The sequence below is a fragment of the Rhinatrema bivittatum genome, chromosome 4, assembly GCF_901001135.1.
Source record: "Rhinatrema bivittatum chromosome 4, aRhiBiv1.1, whole genome shotgun sequence".
Taxonomy (NCBI): Eukaryota; Metazoa; Chordata; class Amphibia; order Gymnophiona; family Rhinatrematidae; genus Rhinatrema; species Rhinatrema bivittatum.
Window position 1 is genome coordinate 23,778,071 of NC_042618.1, and position 23,706 is coordinate 23,801,776.

A 23,706-nucleotide genomic window follows, 5' to 3' on the forward strand; every position below is an offset into this window, starting at 1 on the left:
TGCAACAAAGAATGCTCTCAGGGTAAAGACAAAATGAGAAAGATAAATACAGAACATTGCATTTCAGTGAATACAAGGGGAAAACAAAAGTCTGTTGACAACAGTATTAAAGAGGCTTCTGCCATATACTTTTTTGAAGACAGAGGACTTTTTTTTAAATATTATTAAAAATAACAAAAAAAAATGCTTTTCTGAATTAAAACATTTTCTGAAGGTGAATGATTAGAAAACGGGTTGGTTACTGTTGAAGTTACACAACGTCAGGCTTGCTGACACCTTCAAGGCTAAGATTAATATATTATTTTGCTTCCCACTTTGTTGTTTTTGATTGAAAAGAAAAGTCCCCCACACATCCGTCTCTCTCTATAATTGCATATCTATAGTTTACTATGTCACCTAGGGCAATTTAATTTGACTAGGAAAGACCTCACAAATGTTAATGCTATGTACATGTTTTCAAAGAGTCGGATTTAGTAAGCTTTTTTTTTCCTCCAAGGACTAGAATGGGGGGAAAAAAAGCCTTAGTAAATCAGGCCCTAAGTGTGCTTATTTACAGAGTAGCAGAAAAAAAGACCAAATGGTCCATCCAAACTGCCCAGCAATTTTCCCAAGGCAGTAACTGTCGCTCTGTGCAGGTTACCTCCAAGTCTTATGTTAAGGGCAGTAATATTTACCGTCAAAACCAAGCAACTGTCAAACCCGTAACAAAATTACTGCTAGCAACATTTTTAGGGGCTGAGCAACTTTCTTAATAATTCATACAATGCTTTTGAATGTGCTTTGCTTTTGGACTTAGAGGCAGTCCTGTGCTTTTTTCCAATGTCTGTGTTATCAGTGCCCCGGACCGTAAAAAAAAAAAAAAGCCTTGGCGGTCGTCTGAATCCAATTCCCCTTTTCCCCTTTGCTCACCCCCCACTCCCTCCCCCACCCTATTGAAATGGACCGCAATGTTGCAGTTGCATCAAAAGAATCAAGGCTAATTGGTTAAGGGTAGTAATCCCCATGCCCTCTGCTAAGGGTAGTGACTGCCGCTCCATGCAGGTTACCCCCAGGCACCCTTTCCTTTATTTACAATCCCTAGTCTTTAGGGATCCACGGGGTTTATCCCATGCCCTTTTGAATTCATTTACTGTTTTCATCTGTACTGCCTCTTCTGGAAGGGCATTTCCTGACGGTTCTGAGTCATCGTCCCCTGGAGTTTCATTTCATGATCCCTAGTTCTACTGTTTCCTTTCCAGTGGAAAAGGTTCAAAGTTTGTGCATCATTAAAAGCTTTCAGGTATCTGAAGGTCTGTATCAAATCTCTCTGCACCTATTTGCGAAATTATTTTCATGAAATAAATTCCAGTTGTTGTTTTTTTTTTGTTTGTTTTTTTTTACAAACCAACCAACAAGAAAGCAGTCCTGAAAAAACAGAAGAGAGGCCTTGAGGGCACCACTTCCAGCCCTAAGCTAGAAATTCAGATTTCCGGTATACTTTGCCATGCCATGTGAAATAGATTGTTTTAAGATTGCACTTAACCCCTGTAAAGAAAAGAAATGCCTGACTGGGCTGAAGAAAAATATGTCTGGTAATCAGTGTTAACAGGGGACTGCTTACCTTGACCAGGAGCTTTAACTGGTGGGAATGCGTTCCCAAGCCACCTGCCTCAGTAAAAGATTTCCACGGATCGGTCTCTGACTTGTTATCAGTATAGAGGGACATGACATCAGGCCAAGGCCGAGGAATATTCTTACTATAGGCAGCGAGCGTGATGAAATGCCCAGAGGGCACGAGAGACTGTGCAGCCTCACCTCTGAGCTTTGCTGCTCAGCTCCAAGGCTTGCCTGGCCTGCTTCCTTGATCTGGGGCGGCTAACACTCAAAGATAAACTTGCCTCCCGCTTCATTGCTGCTGGCTCTTCAACTTTTGCAGTTAGCTGATCCGGTGTAAAATGATTTCGTGGCACAATCAGTTTTGACAGTGCTGGAAAAAATGCATTTAATATGTAATAAAAATATAATAATTACAATGTGCATTTAAATAGTGCTTTTCATCCAAGCTGGAACCGCCAGGGGCTTCCGTGTGGTACAACGGACAAGGTCCAGAAAGGTGTAAAAAGTGAAGAGGTAACATTGTTATTACGCCAGGTCAGCGTGAGAGAGTCAGGTGAAATGCTGCAGTTAAGTACCAGATTCCAGGAGTTCTCTGAATTTATATTTCTCTGCTTCAGGACAAAGTTACATTCCCCCCCTTTAATAAAGGACGACCTCTACATTTGCTGTTGCCATCAAACTGCATTGGTTTTAGGCTCTTTCCAAACAAAGCTTTACAGTTTGATGTGTCAAGAGAATCTGGACTCTGTACCCAATGTTTAAAAACAACCAGAAGAAAATCACTTCGCAAAATTACCACTTACGTCATAACATTTATTAAAACCTTGTGTACATTAGAAATGTGACACCACAATTACATTTACAAATAATGGGGTGAGAATAAGAAAACAAAGGTAAAAAAAAGCTTCTGTACAAAAAAAACAACAAAAAACAAGCACCTTATCCAAACAAAAAGTAAGTTTACCAAGAAAACAAGTGAATTGCACATCTCATTAAAAATAAATACAGTCATCTGGCTAACTAGCATTTCTACATAGTGTATCTCACTACCAGGGAACCACTTAAAATGTTCACAGACTCTAAAAAAAACCCCCCAAAAACAAATGGTATTTACTGTACATTGTAAATAATGTTCTGGTTACAAAACCCATTTCTTCAGATTCTGTAATTGCTGACACACAGGTTTGTCGTGTAATTGATTCAGTGCAAGCTCAGTGACAGCTGTGATCACAGTGGCCAAGCAGATAAACTGTTCTGTTACCGTAGGCGTTGGTAGGGTCACGTCCGGTCCTCCTCCGGAACCGGGTACGCACAGATTTAGTGCAATTCTGTGGCTCCACTTGGCTGAGAAAGGAAACCCTCTGGATGATGGGCTTTCACCCAGCTCATCCCTCACATCTGCAAACCATATGCCCTTAACTAGCCGCAGAGGTCTGTCCCAAAGACTCCTGTCTAATTCCATCTCATCAACAGACATGTCACATTATGACCCAGAATCACAGCAGCAGCGATTAGGCTGCATTTCCAAAGTGGCACTGAAGTAAAACAGGCCAGCCAAAAGCTGGGTTACGGATCAACACCCACCCACCACAAATCTGCACCACTTTTGATCACCTTAATCTCAAAAAGATCACCTTCTTCTCACTTCTGGAAGCCGACAGGGCGTCCCAAGAATATCTTCGTGTTTTATTTCTGTACGTAAGACTGCTCTTCTGACCGAGGGCATTAACTAGATACCCCTGCATGCTGAGGCAGTGGGCAGTGCAGCGGAGGAGCACAGTTTAGATCAGAAGAACAACTGTTTTCGGGGGGGGGGGGGGGCATGCAGAGGGGATGGCGTGGCAGTGCTTTTTCTGCTGTTAGCCCTAACCAAACGTCTCGAAAATAATATAGTCTGAAACGGCATGGTTCTGCCTGCATGCACGGCTGTGGCTTCAACTGAATCAAGTCAACATTATGGGGCTAATTAGCTGGCAAATACGGGCACAAATCACACCAATCTTCAAAGCGGGCTTAAGCACGTGAGTCCGCCTTGAAAATGCTCCCACAGCTCCTCCCTGCTCACCCGCTAAAATGTGCAGCAAATTCTTCTTGGGAATGTAAAGGTGTGGGGTTTTTTTAACAGCCAAGAGTGTGCATGCATGCAGGTCCTGACCTTCCCCAACTCCGTCCCCAGGAACGCACCTCCCTGCCACATCGGGTGAGAGATCTTGTAGAAGGGCCCTTGCTTCGCACACAACACTGCTTTACCCACAGGTGTCCCTCTGAAAATTATTCGCCATCTTCTCATCAAGGATACATCTCACAGCACTACAGAAATACCTGGTCATAGCTTTCTAGGATGAAAGAAAGTTCAACAACTTTTTTTTTTATGAAGCCGACTAAAGGGAGCCTCCTTCTGTCTGCATAACTAGACGTAAAGCTCTAGTGACTTACAAACTGCTTTTAAACCTTTTGGGAGAACATTAAACAAGTATGGAATCATCACAAATATTCTCAGTGTCTACAGTTGTACCCTTTAGTTTAGGGCCAGTTTCTCCAATCTTGGTGCGGCTTGCGTGCAAAAGCTGCTGCGCCATCAAATCAGATCCTCAAGATTGCAATCATGAAGAAGAGAGGTGCCTGGGGGTTTCCCGGGCAGTAAAACAGGTACAGGGCCATATCAAAACGTCACTGCTTGCAGATAGAATCCTCTGAAACTATATTTAGTTATTTGATTTACATTCTATAGAAATCTAGAAAAGTTTTGGGAAGGTGATTTTAATTTCCTCCGTAAAGGGTAGTTAAGTACTGGAACAGATTACTTTGGGGAATGGTGAAATATGTCTATGGTGGGGCAGGGGTTCGGAGCAGAGTAGACAGACATCTATCTGGAGTGGTTATAGACAGCGGATTCTGCCTGCAGGCAGGGAAAATGGAGCAGGTGAGGCCCCTTCCAGGTCTGTCTGTCTAAGATTCTGTGATTACGTAACTTCATGCCAAGAAAAATCTGAAATTCAGTTAAGGACTCTTTTTTAACATCAAGCTCTTCCAAATTTCAGTTTTTGAAGCCTTATAGTAGTCAGATCTGCTATTATCAGACTGAATAATTATTTCTTAAACACTGAAGCCTCCTGCAGTAGATATGGTGTGGTAGCGGTTAGAGCAGGGAAATTCTGCCATAATGTACCCTCTTGATACAGTTTCTTGGCTTCTGGGTCATGCATTATAAAACTGGACATTGGGCTTGATTAAAATGAAATTGCTGACTGCTTGGGTGGCTGTTTGAGGTTTTCTTATGCCACACAAACTTCTCACTTTAACGTACCTATGAAGATGGGGGGAGGGGAGGTCTAGGGGAGAAAATCACAGTGGGATTTGTAATGTACATATCACTTGCATATGTATTTGATTTTTCGGGTGTAACTCGATCTTTCTGTTAATGTGCTCTGTTTTCTGCAATTGATTGGAATGTCTCATTGGTAATCTATTTTTTGGTTTGTATATCTGCCACTGTTAATAAATCTTTAAATTACAAAAAAAAATGAAATTGCTGGTTAGCAGATTAGCTGCAGCGACCCTTATGTAGAGAAAATCTCAACTAATCAACCAGTGTCTAAGCAGGTGAGAATTCTGATTCAGGCTCAGTGTGAAATGGATGAAAACAGGATCCGATTTTCCAAAACTTTGTGATCCATCTGATGGCAAAATCTGGACATCTCGCATAGCTCTTTTCAGTGGGAATTTCAAGTTCCACTGGCAGAGCCTTGCAGATTTCAGGTTTCTGAATGCAAATCAATCTTCCAGAATGTAAGGTCCAGGCGGGGCTCCTGTCACAGGCGGCAGATTCAGCTGAGCAATCGAATTGTATGTGCCTCAAAGCACCAGCAAGTTTTGCATTCCTGTCGAGTCCTCACTGTCTTTCCCTGCTGCCATAAAGAACAGCTTCTCCACCCGACTATGCTGCAGATCCAAGCCTGCGGGACAGAGCTGCACTGGATTGCCATAATTTTCACCCCTCCCCCCCAGAATGATAGATCCCCATGACAGGTGCAAATTAGGGCAACGGCAACTGCACAGTTTGGCCCTGATGCTGATAAACTGGCCCCGAGGGTGTTCCACATAATTCCTCAGTGCCTCATCTCGCACGCATTACACACAAGTAATTGCACACACCTTCTCCTCTGGGTCTCTTTGTATATGAGCATAAACACAGAATTTATTTTCGGAGGCACGTCTGTGGTTTGGTGTGTCCCACCCATGCTGTTTTTCATTCTGTTATGTCTTCAGTTAAATGGTGTCTTGAGTGTCGGACAATTATCATTAGAGTATGTTGCATTGTACCAAAGAACCAACACATGCATGTAAATCAGATACAAGTGCTCTTCACTACGAGCACTAAAAGTTACACACCTTTTTCCTGTATGATGATAGACTGGAACAAAGAGTATTTTACAGACAAGGCTATTTCAATAGACAAGTTCAGGTTAATCCCTCTAATAGTGCAACAGTTTCTTTGTACTGCTGGAATATGCTAGAAGAAGTCCTCAGTACTGAAAAGCTTTCCTGACTTTTGGATACCAAGAGATGCATAAAGCAGCTCCACCGGTGCTTTACTGCGCGTGCATTTATTTTCTCTGTCCCAAAAAGTATTTTGCACATGGGGGCAGCGAGGTTGAGTTTGCCCGTTTTCTACTCCCCATTCCTCCATCCTCCTCACCAGCTGCTTGCAGCAGAAGACAGGGTCTGAGTGACTTCCGAAAGTACAGCACTGGGGAAGATCATCCAGAAAAAACCACACAAAATAGATTTGTCTGCCTCCTGAAGCCTAATTGTCTATAGCATTGGCTGAGGGCCAGCCAGATTTATTAGCGGCTAAGTCAGAAGCAATGCTCTAAACGTCTGGGTCTCAGAGAAGGTCCAAACTATTACAATGGGGAGGGGGGGGGGGGGGCAATACATTTCTGAGATGCCGGGAAGGGCACTGTCTGAAGTGTTTTCCTGCACCCACCCAGGAATAGAAAAATAACAGGGGGGGCACATTCTGGCCTTGTCTGAGGCTCTAAAGTCAGATCATAGGTTGGGGGTCTTTCTGCCATCCAGACCAGTGGTAGAGATGCTTCAGAGCCTAACAAAGAGGAGTTTGGCTCATAAAAAAAGGGGGTGGTGGAGGAGGCTTGTGAGACTGACGGGGAATATGCTAAGAGCAAGTCACACACTAAAGCAAGTGAGGTCCCCTCCTCCCCAAATACATTTTAAAAAAAGAAATATTTAGGGCTAGATTTTGTGCATATAAATGACTGTAAAAGTACACCCGGAAGTTTTTTTGTGAAACGGGGAGGCAGAGAAAGCACATGCACGCAAATGCTTTTCGATTTTTTTAAAAAGGACACGCGTACGTTAACCCGCACAAGTCAAACCCTGCAAAGAGCAGGCGTAACGTCGTGCAACTTACTCTGTCCGCACGACTCACAACTTTTCCAAGTGAACTTACAGGCATCAGTTCCCTTAGAAAATTCAGTGTAATGCACAGACTTTACCTGAACTCGCAAAGTTATAAAATTACCCTCCTGAAGCAAAACATTGGCTGGCATGAAGACCATAAAGCAAAGCTTCAATCCAAAAGAGAGGTCACAATGAATTTCACACACAATCACGAACTTCAGAGTCATTTTGCCTTCCGAATCCTTCTACAGAATCAAGAGGACTTAAATGACTCAAAAATTAGTCTGGTTAATGATTGTCTCTTTACTGATGGACATAGTTCTACTTTTCCCTCCATATAAATCAGTCTCTCTGACACTATCCCTCCCCTCCACAACCTTTTTTCTTTTGTTGACAAGAAACCCTTCTGAAAGCATTCCCTCTCTCTACTTTTCTTTCTAGCCTACACAGTCTCTTTCTCCGGTTCTCTTGCTTCCTCCCCACTTTCTCTCTCCTGTTTCTGTCTCTTCTCTGCTTTGGCAAATAAGTTGTGGCATCTCCCCTAGGCTCCTCCATTCGATTCATAGGCTCATTTCCAGGATGGACATTTTACTGTCTGTTAACTACATCAATGCATTTCCTTTGCCTCACTTTGGGAAGCTGTCGGTAAGCAGGTTACCTAGAACTCATCGTAGGCTACCTAGAACTCATCAGCATTCGTATTTTAGATACTGAATCAATCTGTGTGGAAGAGGCAGGGTATCCAGAAGTTCCAAACGGCTTCTCCCAACAATGTTTCGGACTTTCAGGCGACAGAGGTGTGTAAGAGGCCTTGGAGGCTCTAGAAAAGGAAAGCAATTGTTGATTTGGTTTGCATTGCTAAAGTCTGGATAATGTAATATCAATAATTAGGCTTATATTAGGGCAAAATGTTAGTTGATTTATAAAGGTGATGTGCACAAGTTTAAACCTCCTTCCTGTAAACATGTACATTATACATTGTCACTAGCACAACACACAAAGATATTGGGCCACTCTTCAGGCCAGGAGTTAGTCTGATGTTTTACAAGGCTACTGAAAATTGCAAGACCTCATCACGCTGAGCTCATCGCACTCTGGGAAACACCATCTTCTTGGGACGGCAGGTGGCAAGAAAACTTGGAAGCGAGGGCCTTTACTTTGACAGGGACCTAAAGTTAACCGTTCTGATACTGTCATCTCTCCACTGCAGACATTTTTAATGGACACTTTTGCAGAAAGTCTTTAAGTTGTGGATACAGGAACACTGGAAGCCTATCAGTACTTCCTAACATTTGCAGCTGATGAACTGAAAGAAAGTCCCCATTTGCGTACACCTGACTGACTCTGTTACCATGGTCAATGCTGTGTGTTTTCTCTGTTTGTGCTGGTTGGGCTGCAGGTCTATTGCTTGTGCTTATCAGACATACATCTTGTTGCACCGTTCCATCCTGAGCCTGGGTCTCCTTATTTTAAAGATATTTCTGCAGAGCAACACAGCCTGAACTGCAGACAGATAGCGCTTAGGGGGGAGGGGCCTTGCTAGCCATAAGCTCTGCCCAGAATCTATTGGCCAGTGCTGGATATCTCAATCTGTTTACTGCTCTAGCCCCTCCCCTCTGCAGGGAACAGGAGGGGAGGGGCTGGAAAAGACAGCAGAGCAATTGTGCTCTTCTCTGCTGTGTCTGCTCCAGACTCTCCTCCCACCAGGGGGCGGGGTGAGACTGGAGCAGCCCACTGCAGGCAGCAAGTGGGCAGAAACAGGAGGTGAGGGACTAGACAAGGGGGCAGAACAATTATTTTCTGTTCTGCTCTGTCATTCCTAGTCTCATACCATCCTGTCCTGTCCCCTTGTTTCAATGAGCGGGGAGGGGATGGATCAGACACTGCCACAGCCTGTGGTCCTGGGACTCGGGACTCAGCAGAGAGCAGAGTGGGAGAGGAGGAAGAAGGCATCCTAGAGCACAAAAAGGGAGCTGTAAGTGATTGATAGGAAGGGAGAGAAGGTAAATGCTGAAAGGGAGTGAGGTGAAGAGGGAGTGGATTTTTGTGATGCCAAAAAGGAGGGTGTTGTGTGAAATGGATAAATGTTGGGAAAGATTAAGAGGGGTGAATGCTTGGGGACAGGGCCGGTGGAAGCACTAGGCCTGGGCCTAGGGTGCTGAGTATTAGGGGGCGCCACGAGTAGTGGTATCCCGAGGGGAGCCAATGCCCCTGGGCGTAGGGAGGCTCATGCGGCCACCGGTGGACCTCATCCCACTGGCGGCTGAGCAGCGACACATAGCAGGCAGATCGGCAGGGCCGTGGTGGAGCTCACGTCACCACGGCCCGAAGAAAAAAGTCGCGTCTAAACGTGCAGGTGCTCCTCCTCCTTCCTGCCTGCGCGGCCCTGGATGAAAACGTTGCCGGAGCTACGCGGGCAGGAAGGAGGAGGAGGAGCATCAGCTGCGTGCTGTGCTGTGTGCCAGATGCACACAGCAAGAAGATCGGCAGGGCCGTGGTGGAGCACGGCCCGAAGAAAAAAGTTGCATCTAAACGTGCAGGTGCTCCTCCTCCTTTCTGCCTGCGCGGCCCTGGAAGAAAATGTTGCCGGAGCCGCGCAGGCAGGAAGGAGGAGGAGCATCAGCGCGTGCAGAAGAGGAGCAGCGCTTACGGGCCGCCACGAATCCCAAGTCGCAGTGGCCCGAGAAGAGGAAGAGGCCCGGTAGCAGGGCTGCCGTGGATCCCACATTGCAGCGGGCGGCCCGAGAAGATCAGGGCCGCTGCAGAGCCCATCCTGCGGCGACCCATGAAGAAGAGGCCCAGAGATGAGAGAGAGGCTGAGGGTCTGTAGAGTGTGTATGTGTGCGTGTATGAGATGAATTGAGAGACTGTGTGTGGGAGTGAGGACCTGAATGTTTGCAGAGACTGGAGTGCGTGAGAGAGACAGCATGTGACAGTGACAGCCTGTGCTTGAGCAAGACAGCATGTGGGAGTGAGAGAGAGCCTGGATGTGTGAGTCAGACAGCATGTGCAAGAGAGAGACTGTGTATGAATGATTGTATGAGAGAGAGCATGTGACAGTGAGAGCCTGTGCTTGAGCAAGACAGCATGTGGGAGTGAGAGAGAGCCTGGATGTGTGAGTCAGACAGCATGTGCCAGTGAGAGACTGTGTGTATGAATGATTGTATGAGAGAGAGCATGTGACAGTGAGAGCCTGTGTGTGTGTGAGAGAGAGAGAAATGCATGTGAGAATGAGAACCTGACTGTGAGTTTGAGGGAAGAAGATGGAGAGAAAAGAAATAGAAAAAAAGACAATATAAAAGGAATTGGCAAAAAAATAAGAAAGGGAAGGTGGAAAAAAAAAAGCCTGTGACCAACCTATTAGAAAACTAAGATCAGACAGCAAAGGTAAAAAAATAAATAAATTACTTTTTAGTGATTGGCACATGTAATCTTTGGGAATGTGCAAGAGTAGCACTTTCTCTATGTGGATCTCACAATGTACGAGATCAGCATGGAGAAAGTGGAAGCCCACGGGGCCTGCACAGAGGAGGCAGCAGAATGGGCTTCAGTGTCAGTAGCAGCAATCGGCGCCTCCCCAATAGCCACGCGGCAGCAGTGACAGTGGCAGCAGAGGAATGAGAGAGGTTCTGAGGTTACTGGCAAAAGAAAGAGAGGGGGGGGTCTGCCTTTAGTGTGTGCATGTGTATGAATGGGACTCTGCCTGGGGGTGATGTGTGTGAATGCATAGGTGCCTGCCTGGGGGTCTGTGTGAGTGAGAATGAATGTGTGCATGCCTGGGGGTCTGTGTGTGTGTGTGTGTGAATGACTGGGAGCTTGCCTGTGTGTGTGTGTGTGTTTGTGTGTATGTGAGGGAGCAGTGAGTGTGAGAGCATGAGTGTGTATGAGAAAATCCAGGAGAGTAAGAGTTTGTGTGTGTGGGGGTATGTGGAGGGGGAGAGAGTGTCTTAGAGCCTGAGAGTGTGTCAGTGTCTGTGAGAGCGAGAGGTTATGGTGGGTATAAGAGCATGAATGTGTATGTATGTGACAGTGTATGTGTGAGAGAGAATGGACATGTGAGTATGTGTGAGAGAGAGAGGATAACCTCCTAATCCTCGACAATATCAGGGTGACTGGAAATCAAGAGCTCCCACAGAAGGAAACAGTAGGGGCTTTTTAAAATCCTTATTAGTTTTAGTTTTAATTATTGGATGTTATTTGATATATGTGCTGTTTTGAAATATTTTATTGGTGTTTGGGAAATTGTAAAAAATGTATATGATTTTAATTAATAGAAATTCAATTTAGTAGTTTTAAAATATTCTTTTATTATGGTTTTACTATTATAACTGATGCTTTATGTTTCTTGATTTTGTTTGTTTTATGAGGAATGGTGGTTCTATTTTTCTATTATTAATACACGGAGCTGGCTTCTTGGAGTTTCCATTTCAGTTTTTGTCTAATTTGTGCTCCTTTATTTTGTATTCTGTATTTGGTGAGGGTCTGTCTCTGCTCTGTGTGTGTGACCATTATGAGAGATTCTGCTAGCATAGGGATCTATAGCAATCTGGTTTGTTTTGTTTCCTCAGTAGGTGGTGTATTGGTATTCTAGGACCCAGTGTAATATTTACCCTTGCTTTTTCACAGGTAGGGTTATTGTTGTTTGAGTCCTTGGTGTTATTACTGTTGTGTTACGATGGGATTGCAGTATAGATTTTGAGTGTCTTTTTTGCGGGGTTTTGTGTTAGTTCACAATATGGCTGGCAGTGGAAGGTGTTTGTGCTGCTGTTACTGTGAGGTGACACCAGAATTTGAAAATATCTTTTAGTATGATGAGCTGTAAGGGAAACATCCAAGCTCCATTGTTTGGGGAAATTTCAGTGGATGCACAGAGTTACAGAACTGGAGGTGCAGGATTTATATTGACATTCTGTCCCTTCCTATATATTCCAGACTTCACTCTCATAGCCATATAGAATTAGTTGAATGAGGCTATCAAATTATTTTATAGTGTGAAACTGGCCAGCTTTTTAAAATTACCAAGAAGACCCTTTGGACTTTTTTATTAACACTTTTCTTTTGTAACCAATTTTAAAGCAGGATCCATGCTATAGAGGTGGGTGTGATGAAGAAATGTCATTTTGGCTCCCCCCCCAACAATTCTTCTGTCTAGAGATGCCACTGATTTTCTGTGACCTTAAGCATTAGTACAAGAAGGATTAAGGAGGGGATGCTGGAGAGGCACACAAAGACATTGGCCCCCGGGCGCCGGAGACCCTTGCTACACCACTGGGTGCGAACCATATGGGGCCGCAAACGGCAGCAAAGAGGCGTGGAGATTTGGCAGGCCACAATCAGTGCCCAACCTGCTCGTGACCCAGAAAACCACACAGCTGGTGGGCATGATCGAGAACGATGTAGGAGTCGGGGCCGAGACTGGGGGGGGGGGGGGGGGGAGCGCAAGGGAGAAGGCTCGCCTAGGGTGCCTAATCCCCTTGCACCAGCCCTGCTTGGGGAGATGAAGATGGGGTGGCCCTAAAGGGGCTGAATGCTGGGGAGGCAAAGAGGAGGTTAAATGATAGGGGAGAGCAGGAGGAGAGGGAGGGGGAGGTGAATGTGGTTTCCTCCCCCATCTCCCATCTCCCTGAAATCAGCAATGCAAACTTGAGTAGTCTGAGGTGATGACAGCAAGCCAGGCTATGAGGGGTGCATGAGAACCATGTGAGAGGAGGGGATGTGTAGGTGAGGAGTGCAGGTGCACAAAACCTGAGGAGGGGAAGCAAAAGAGCTAGTGGTAATAGGGTGTGAGAGAGCGCGGGAGTGGGGCAGAGCTAGTGATGGAGAGTGTGTGTGATAGAGAGCCAGAGGTATGATGGGGATGGAATGGAGTGAGACAATGCCAAAGGTAGAGATTGGGAGGAGAGAGAGAGAAAGAGGAGTTGGTATGCAAGAGCCATAAGGGGTAATGGGGAAGCGTATATGATAGAGAGGATATTGGTGGAGGGGGGCAGGGGGCAGTATGCAAGGGGATGACTGGGGGTGAAAATAAATCAGAGAGATGGTGATGGGGAGAAGTATAAGAGGGGATAATTGAGGAGTAAGGGAGTCAGAACGGAGATGTTGAGAGAGAGACAGACTGGAGGAGAAAGGAGAACATGAAAAGAGGTGAGTGAAATGAAATGCTTGAGAGGGAATGAGGGATGATGAGGAGTGCTGCAAGAGGGGTGAGGGGCTGTTGGGGGTAATGGAAGGTAAGAGGAGCAATAGAAGGGAGAGTTGAGGAAGTGAAGTATTGGGACAGGGAGAGCTGGAGGGTGAGAGATGAAGGACAGAAGGATGATCCAGGTCTGAGAGGAGAAAGAGAGTGAAGTGATGGTGATGTAAGAGAGAGATGTAGAGGCAAAGAAGAGAGAAATGAAGGAAAATTAGATGAAAGAGGGGGTGAAGAACCCAACGTTTGAAGAATGCTGACTTGATCACAGCACACAGCTGAGGTTTTAAACAGAAAGCAGAATCCAGTAAAAAAAAATCAAGATCCTTAATAATAGGGGAGAACTTAATGAGATCCTTCAATAATGTCTGGCAAAACAACTTGGGCCATCTGCCTACTCAGTTACAAAGCTTCAACTTTATGGCTGAGATACAATTCACAGTGTTTTTACAAATCTTGACTATCGGATCATTAACAGGAAAGATAAGCTGAATATCATCAGCATAAATTTTAACTTCTTCCACAAACGATGAAATAATGCCACATAAAGGCTGCAAATAGAGATTAATAACATGGAAGATAGGGTGGAGCTTCCATGACGAGCTTCATTGATTACCCTTAATCTGGAAACAACATAGGGCTACAACAGTTATATACCATTCAAAAGTAGTCTCGCCCACGGAGACGTAGGGCTACGACAGTTATATGCCATTCAAAAGTAGTCCCGCCCACAGCGACGTAGGGCTAGGACAGTTATATACCATTCAAAAGTAGTCTCGCCCACAGCAACGTAGGGCTAGGACAGTTATATACCATTCAAAAGTAGTCTCGCCCACGGAGACGTAGGGCTACGACAGTTATATACCATTCAAAAGTAGTCTTGCCCACAGCGACGTAGCACTATGACAGTTATATGCCATTCAAAAGTAGTCCTGTCCACAGCGACGTAGCACTATGACAGTTATATGCCATTCAAAAGTAGTCTCGCCCACAGCGACGTAGCACTACGATAGTTATATGCCATTCAAAAGTAGCCTCGCCCACAGCGACGTAGGGCTAGGACAGTTATATGCCATTCAAAAGTAGTCTCGCCCACAGCAACGTAGCGCTACGACAGTTATATGCCATTCAAAAGTAGTCTCACCCACAGCGTCGTAGCGCTACGACAGTTATATGCCATTCAAAAGTAGTCTCGCCCACAGCAACGTAGCGCTACGACAGTTATATACCATTCAAAAGTAGTCTCGCCCATGGAGACGTAGGGCTACGACAGTTATATACCATTCAAAAGTAGTCTTGCCCACAGCGACGTAGCACTATGACAGTTATATGCCATTCAAAAGTAGTCCTGTCCACAGCGACGTAGCACTATGACAGTTATATGCCATTCAAAAGTAGTCCTGTCCCCAGCGACGTAGCACTATGACAGTTATATGCCATTCAAAAGTAGTCTCGCCCACAGCGACGTAGCACTACGACAGTTATATACCATTCAAAAGTAGTCTCGCCCACAGCGACGTAGCGCTACGACAGGTATATGCCATTCAAAATAGTCTCACCCACAGTGACATAGGGCTATGACAGTTATATGCCATTCAAAAGTAGTCTCGCCCACGGAGATGTAGGGCTACGACAGTTATATACCATTCAAAAGTAGTCTCACCCATGGTGACATAGCGCTATGACAGTTTTATACCATTCAAAAGTAGTCTCGCCCACAGCGACGTAGCGCTACAACAGGTATATGCCATTCAAAATAGTCTCGCCCACAGCGACATAGGGCTATGACAGTTATATGCCATTCAAAAGTAGCCTCGCCCACAGTGAGAAATTGAGCAAATAAGATTTTTGGGAATCAGAATTGAAATAAAAAGAATTGAATGTGGAGGTTTTTTAAGACCTGTGACTGAATTACCTGCTGATATGCTTGATATGTTCCATAAAGAACAATGCATACGTGGTTCTGAGGTCTTTTTCCCTCTTTTTTTAAAATTATTCCTTTGACAATTGTTAATTGAATTTCTTAAAAAAAAAGTTGCTGTGAAAGCAATTTGTGATTTTTACTATTCAGGATTGGCCAGACACTTTTCCATTTAAATGGACGAGCGTCAAACTGAAATATTTGGGAGTATGGGTGCCAAGAATTTTTACATGCTTTGTATAGTTTCAGTAGAGGCGAGACCCTCAATGTTATACATACACAACTGAAAACATGGAAGGAGCTTCCAGTGGTTTTTATGGGGAGATGTGCTCTCAGAAAAATGATTGTATTGCCAAAATTGTTGTACAGGATTCACATGCTCCCTTGTTGGCTGAAGAGGCAGGATCTCTCTTGCGGAAAAGCCTTGTTTGTGTCTTTTATTTGGAGAGGGAAATGGGCAAAAGCTGGTTTTGAGAAGCTGACCCAAACTGAGGAGGGTGGAGGACCAAATTCACCGGATGTTCAGCTGTACAATGCAGCCTGTCAACTGCGATTCATAGCAGCATGGATTACAGTGTTTATACCTATGGTGAGGTGGATAATTTGGTAACCCCATGGCCACCATTATACCTTCTACCTACTGGCAGATTTGGTAAGAAGAGATTAGCAAGTGAAAACGTTATGTTGCTTGCTTGTGTGGATGCTTGGCGATGGTTGCTGGGTTGGTGGGGGATAAAGGGACTCCGTTTCATGTTGCTACCCCTGGAGGGTAATGCTGATTTTCAACCGGGTCTCGACCATAAACAGATTTATCAAGGGTGGGAGCAAAAAAGGCCTCAAACGTGTCTTTCACTTATATGAAGAATCAAGATCTGCATTGCACTCCTTTGCTGCCTCCTAAAACATACAAGATAGGCCGCAGAAACAATTGTTTGCATACTTACAAGTGAGACAGTAAATTACTTCATTGCATTGGTCTAACAAGGAGACTCAAAAGGAATGGAACCTCTCACAGGTTTTATATACCATTGGGTTTGGTAAAAACTCAATTGCTGAATGGTATCTTTTTTTGTAAGCAAAAGCTAATCGATGGCTTGTATTGTCTCCCTGAGCAAATACCGGACGCAGGCCCTGAATACAGAAATATCAGTGCCAATCGTTCAAAAGCACTGTCACTTGTTACACAAGACTTCAACAGAAGTCAGACTTAAGGAAATGGCCTATCAACTAATACAACTAATACATCCTATACCTATATATAAATTTAAATATTTATTATACAAAATTCTAAAATATCACAAATAATATATCATCACAAACTCCACTCATTCACAACCACTCACGACACAAAAATATTACACATTATAACATAATTTTCCAAAAAGTACAACTTAATTAACATACATGAAACAATAGAACTAGGACTGTATCACCTGTTTAGGATGAATAGATAGTAAAAATAAGAATAACATATGTTAATATGGTTAGAAATGGAGCTGTAATTCTATTGTTTCATGTATGTTAATTAAGTTGTACTTTTTGGGAAATGATATTATTATAATGTGTAATATATTTGTGTCGGTGAGTGGTTGTGAGTGAGTGGAGTTTGTGATGATATATTATTTGTGATATTTTAGAATTTTGAATAATAAATATTTAAATTTATATACATGTATAGGATGAATTATTTGGGAATGTAATACCTATTTTACCCTTGTATTTGTATGTTTACCTATCAACTAATACACCATTCTTATATAGAAAAAGGCAAAAGATACCTATGAAATTAGCTAATACTCCTATGTGCTCCAAATGTGAACTGATACATGGCATCCTAATTCATAAATTGTTACATTGCTCAAAGGTACAGCTAGCTCTTCTGGACAGAGGTGCTGCCTGTAGTACTGTGCATAGTATTATCTCAGAATGGAGAAACAGTCCTATTCTGGTCCTTTTTAGGGAGCAATGATGTGTTAAGCGGAACTGAGAGATTCTTGTAGCATCGCCCTTCAAGAAGCATGTAAATGTCATTTCATGAAATGGACAGAAGCTGAGGCTCCAGACTACCTGCTATGGCAAAATAAGATGATAGACTACATGAACATGGAGTAATTAGATGCAAAATGGAGCAAAAAGCAAACGCCTAACAAATATATGCAGACATGGTGGACATCCTTTTGTCAGCTATCTGTGGATCAACAGCACAGTCTCATTGACACAGGATATCATTATGAATGGAAATGTCGCCACCTAGTGAACAGTGAATGTACTCAGTACAAATGATAGAGGGCAGGCTTGCTTCAGGAGTCAACATGTGAAATGCTAAGAACATAAGAACATAAGAATATGCCATACTGGGTCAGACCAAGGGTCCATCAAGCCCAGCATCCTGTTTCCAACAGTGGCCAATCCAGGCCATAAGAACCTGGCAAGTACCCAAAAACTAAGTCTATTCCATGTAACCATTGCTAATGGCAGTGGCTATTCTCTAAGTGAACTTAATAGCATGTAATGGACTTCTCCTCCAAGAACTTATCCAATCCTTTTTTAAACACAGCTATACTAACTGCTAGTTTGTCGGTGCCTCTCCTTAATGGGTTTTGATTCAGAAGGATTTATGCTTTCAAGAGGAAAGATGTGTGGCACAGATGAGTGTGTGGACGTGGGAAATGTAGGTATGTGTTTAACGGGTGGGCAAGTAGTGTGGATGAGTGATTGTGGGATATGCATTACAGAAAAAAACAGCAGGGTGGATAAGTAGTGTTCAAGAGATACAATGGGAGCTGTATATTATGGTTTGGCAATGGATCCCAATATTTCCTCTTGTTGTGGGTATTCTTTATGTTTACTTCTAGTATACTGCGGGGGGGGGGGGGGGAGGGGTTTGGTAAATGTGTTGATATTATGTTGTACTTGTTTCTCTGATGTAGGTTTGCATTTGTATTGGCATACTCAAAAAAGCCAATAATGGGCTAGTGAAAGATAACAACCCAAATCTGCAAAATTCTCACACTAAAATGTACATTAAAGAGAATATATTGGATTCATATTGTAATAATACGGAGGAGGAAAAGACCTCAGAGATCTGGCATACTGTGTCAGCCGACTTCAAGATGTCAGTATTTTTCTAATCATCGGTCAAAATACCTCCAACCAGCCAATTTTCATTCCAATATCAAAAAATCTTTTAATCAGTCCAACTGTCTTTTATATTTATTTCTGAATAAGATAAAAGAACATATCTTGTAATAACCGTTCTTTCTGATGAACCAAAATATCTCGGCAAAACACATATATAGATTAAGACATCCTACCACCTGCAATTCAAAATCTGTTGTCTATGCAATCCAGTTTCCCTGTGCTATGCTGTATATTGGCAAGACCATCAGAACTTTGAAAACACGCATGTGCGAACATAAAAGCTGCTTGAAAACAAAGAAGAAGGAAGTACCCCTGGTATAGCACTGTCTAGAGTTTAATCATGTTTTTGAGAATTTGACATGCTTTGCTATTGATCAAATATTAGGAAACATTTGGGAGGGAGATCGAGAAAAACAGTTATTACAATTGGAACAACGCTGGATTTTCCGACTCAAGACGGTGGAGCCAAAAGGACTTAATTCTATTATAGATTAGAGCTCTTTTTATTAAAGTCATATTTAGTATCGATTTTTCATAAATGTAATAACATCTTTTGTTAGCAATCAGACAGATTAGGCTCCTCCAGTATCTATAGACTTTATCAACATCTTTTTCCTCTGGCTCAATTCCACAATCAATGGAGATAAGAACATTTTTTAGAGCGGGAGTCAAATGATCACATCGTTGTTGCTACTGTACTTTATTTATTTATTTATTTATTTAAACTCTTTTCTATAACGTCGTTAAGCTAGTTGCATCACAACGGTTCACAATGAGGCACATAATTTAAAACTTAAATGAGTTGAGTTATATTAAACAGGTGCCATCAAATACTGTAACATAGTATCATATTAAATAGTATTCAGTGGTTGTGATAAGTCATGTCTATTTTAAGTATATCAGCTGTAGGATAAATTAACACTTAAGTCTGGTCCTCTGTTGTTGCAATCTAATAGAGGTAAAGTAAAATAAAAATATACAAAAATAAAAATATACACACACTCACCATTCGAGTAAGCTGATGAAGGATTACATTAGATGAATGATTACATTGTTAACAATTAAAGATTCAATAGCTTCATTTGCCCTCTCGTTTGATTATTTAATTGATTGATCTTTTGATTGGTTGCAATACAAATGAAGCACATGCGCCAATGTTTCTTAAGATTGCCATTAAGCAAGTGGTGAGAGCGTTGCTCCCTGTTGGAAGAAGATTTAGATCAGCAGCAATAGTAAGTGAAGTGAGAGGATTTCAATTCTAACTTTTGGTGAAAGAACATGGAATAATGCTCCTGTATTTTCAGATGTGATTTCTGTATCCAGCCATGTTTGTGTTGTTTCTAGAGTTCGATTCCCGCCCTGAGGCAGCCTATTGGTGAAACGATTGGCCAACGTCAGTGGTGGCTTTTGCCGAGATTGTTTGATTCGTCAGAAAGAACAATTATTACAAGATCAGTTCTTTTATCTTATTCAGAAAATTATATAAAAAAAAACCAGTTGGACTGGTTAAAAGATTTTTTGATACTGGAATAAAAATTGACTGTTGGAGGTATTTTGACCGATGATTAGAAAAATACTGACATCTTGAAGTTGGCTGTCACAGTATGCCAGGTCGCTGAGGTCTTTTCCTCCTCCAGATTATTACAGTATGAATCCAAGATATTCTCTTTAATATAACCATTTGTATTGGTATGACATCTTGCTGAATAAAATAAAATATTTTTCAGAAAAAAAAAAAAAGAATTCTTGAATTACAACGGATTATTGAAAGCTTGTGTATCTGATTTCTCCTGCCTTTTTCTTTTTTTTTCAAAATAATCTCATGCGTTGCCGGAACAGTGCTGCACACTGGTTAAAAGGATTTCAAATATTCTGGCACCCAATAGGATGGCTAAACAAATGATTGAGCATGCAGTGGCCATGATCATGGAAACGCACACAAAAAAAATAAATCCCCAAAGCAATAGCGACCTGTTTCATTATTTTTCTGAAACTCCCGATAATAAATGGTACCTGCTTTCCTCTTAATGTCCGCCCAGTCTTCGTAGCTGTCTATGTGCTCCTGCAATCTGGCGCAAAGCTGCACGTTGCCCACGTAATCCAACAGCACGTCGATGATCGGCCCCGCCCAGCGGCTGAATTCAGGTGTGGAAACCATTTCACAAAACTGAAAGAAAAGCAGATTCACTGTAGGTCAGAGTGAGGTGGAAAAAAAAAAGGAGAGGCAAAAGGCCACCGTGTGGGCATCAGGGCAAGGCAAGGAAAGTGGCGTCAAGCGAGACTGCGGGTGCTTCCTGAGGGAGAAGGAGGGAATGGGTGCAACACTGCAAACCGAGTACAAATGAAGTAAAATACATCTAAAAAGGTAAAAGTATAATACAGAACATAAAAAACTAATAAGCACCTAAAATAATTCACATAAAACGCTGTTGTTTTAGGTGCCTATTATTATTATAGTAAATAATTGCACTTTTCACTTGTGTTATTTCACTTTATCTGTACTCGGTAAACAGATTTACACCCGTTCCCTCTTAGACCTTCAGGGTCCGTCCTGGAGTCTTACTTGACACCTCTCTCTTTGCTTTGTCCAGCAGGGATCAGCGAGAACCGCATGGGTCCTCTACCACTGCCATAGCCCGATGATCTCTCCTTTCTAGTGTCTAACGCAGAGTATTTCTTTTTTTTTTTTTTTTTTTTTAATTCTTTATTTAATGACTTTTAAGTATTTTACAAACCAAAATAGTTTATAACAGAAATTTCAGATCTATCACATATTAGCGAATCGACATTAAAGAAATTAAATATCTTATACTCAAGTATTATATGTGATATTTCTTAATGAGAACAAACAATGATTCAAATTCAGGCTTGGAAATGGGAGAAATACAATTAAACAGCAATATCTATATGAAACTAAGATTGACGACAGGGGGAACATCTGTATCATTTTTTTCTATGTTTCTGGTGTTGACGTGGGTTGTTTTTTTAATTCTATAAAACCTGCCAGTTGTTCTGGAGTGAAAAATATATTACATTCATCCCTCTTTTTTATCAAACACTTGCAAGGAACGCAGAGTATTTCTATGGCCATGCTGAGGCAGTTTGAGGAAACTAGTGCCATCTTGAGGGCATGGTATGCCTAGTTCCTGATACAACCCTGTTCCCTGGCTTTTAAAAGGGTGCAGGTGTGTTAATGATGGATGCAGAGTGTTTATTGCACAGAGCTGGGAATCCTAGGGACCCAGGTTCAAATCACAACTCAGTCACTTGTAGTGTTGCTTTGAGCAAGCCAAAAAGAGCCTGACGCATGAAAAGTATTTTTTTCCCATTTGTGCCTATGGGAAAAATACTTGGTACCCAGAGCTGAAAACTCCCTGTGTAAATAGACCGTAAATGTCTTTGGGCAGAGGCACTGACCATCACTGTATGCAAGTATGCACTGATGGCTTTTGGTAAACAATGCAGCAGCAGCTCTCACTGGGGCATTCAGAGCTGATTCTACCACCACCTGAGTGGCATCAAAGTCAAAACAGTATACAGAAGCATCTAAACACTCACTAATTCTGTATCTGTGAAGACTTAGGCTTAAGGCCCCCTTTCTGAACATATAGAAACAAAGAAATGACGGCAGAAAAGGATCAAATGGTCCCAACCAGTCTGCCCAGTAAGCTTATGGTGGCATCTGCCACGCCGTGTAGGTTACCCCCCATGCTTAGTAGTTCCCCAGACTGTAAAAATCGGGACCCTCGTTGGTTGCTGTCTGAACACAGTTCCCCTTTTCCCTCTTCCGTTGAAGCAGAGAGCAATGTTGGCGTTGCATCAAGAGTATGAAGGCAAGATACCCCCGTGCGTGCTTTCTTCACTTCCATCCTCCAGCCTTTAGGGATCCACAGGGAAGCAGCATTTTCTGCATAAGGACCGTGCACCACGCACAGCACCATACAGAACCTGACCTTCACTGCTTACAGGTGTGCGTGAAAAGAAGACCCATTTCCACAATATAAATGTTCTTCTACACTAACGGCAAAACTACTACAGTCCTGGAAACTCTAGCTTGCAAAAAAAAAAAAAAAATAAAGAATCGAATTGTCTCTCTTTTGCCAAGTTTTATATCTGCTAAGTTCCTTGCAATAATAAAGATCATATATCAATTGTGATAATTCTTCTGGATTGAACAATCTCTCACCTTCCCAAAGACCTCATATTCCCCTCTCCTTGCTCTTATTTCCTATTTCCCCTCTCCCGACACCTTTTCCTTTCATAAAAATAGATGAAAGGTCAGATTTAAGGAACTGTCAAAATTAGAGGAGAACAAGTCTATAATTGCATAAAAGTGTGCATTTTATGTTTTCCCCCCACCCCTGTCCTCAGCTGCTTTCCTCCTCCTTTCTTTCCCCATAAAGCTTCTTTCTTCCCCAGTTATTCTCTCCCTCTTTTAGCCTACTACCCCTAAGCTTTTGCCTTCCCTCCAGGTTCCTCCTCCAGCTGCTCTCCCCCTCCTTCAAGCCTCTACTTCCTCTGTCCTCTGCTTTCAGCCTACCCCTTCTCCCAGCTTCTTCCCTCCTCGGTTTGAGTTCTGCCTTGGCCTACCCAACTTCTCCGCCTGTGGTTGACTTGCACCCTCAGCCCAAGCCCAAAGTGGTGTGGTACTGTTGCCTTTGGTCCAGGCCTTGACCACAGTAGCGGTTGTTCCTTTTAGGCCTAGATTGTAACCGTGGAACTTTAAAGCCTTCTGCCTTGGGCCTGGGCCCCAACTACAACAGGCTACCGGCTCTCAAAAACCAGATTCTCAGCCCATGGTGCAGGCCTCAGCCCATGGTGCAGGCCTCCCCTGCAGAGGACGGAAGCAACGCTCCATCTTCCCTTCCTTCCTTCGCCCCAATGGCAAGGAGGCGGCAGCTTCCTCTGCGAGTGCCTCTCCCCTCTCAGACACATATTACAGACCAGTGTCCATTGCTCACTGGCAGGAAACAAAAACCGCACACGAGGAAGCCCCTCAGTCACCGTCTGCCACTCGTGCTGCTCCGGCAAGTTTTTCCGAGCCACCCACTATTCCCTCTGCATTTATGTTATTGGTTTGCCACATGCCCGCTGGTCCCTGCCTGCGACATCAGAGTTGCAGGCGAATGGACGGAATGAACCAACTGACAACGTAGGTGTGGTTGATAGCATAAAGCATATTTTAAAATAGTGCCAAAGCCAGTGAGGCAGTTTGCTCAGGCGGTTGGGAAATGGTGCATCTTTTGCCCAACTTTTCAATTTCCTGAAAAATGCCAGAGGGAAAACATTGCCCAAAAAGGAGTGGCAGGACTTTTGCCCCCAAGGACTAACTATAAAGAACAGACAATAGTCCCACGGTGCTTTCTTGTGCAGACTTTTGCTTGCAAAATCTTTTCTGGAGGAAACTGTTTTCCCCTTGCAGAAGGAAAGAAAA

The 23,706-nt window shown here is 43.1% G+C and overlaps 1 protein-coding gene across 5 annotated transcripts in view; it reads right to left on the bottom strand.

Moving 5' to 3' along the window:
* Positions 1–2,379: 2,379 nt before the first annotated feature.
* The window catches only part of ASB2 (ankyrin repeat and SOCS box containing 2), a 67,984-nt gene continuing 46,657 nt past the window's right edge, over positions 2,380–23,706 (bottom strand). For all 5 annotated transcript variants that reach the window (XM_029597858.1, XM_029597862.1, XM_029597859.1 and 2 more), the window contains exons 10-11: positions 20,286–20,439; positions 2,380–7,840 (exon numbers count right to left, since the gene is read on the bottom strand). In XM_029597858.1, the coding sequence (XP_029453718.1) occupies positions 7,710–7,840; positions 20,286–20,439 (285 nt within the window). In that variant the 3' untranslated portion in view covers positions 2,380–7,709. The remainder of the gene's footprint in view (positions 7,841–20,285; positions 20,440–23,706) is intronic.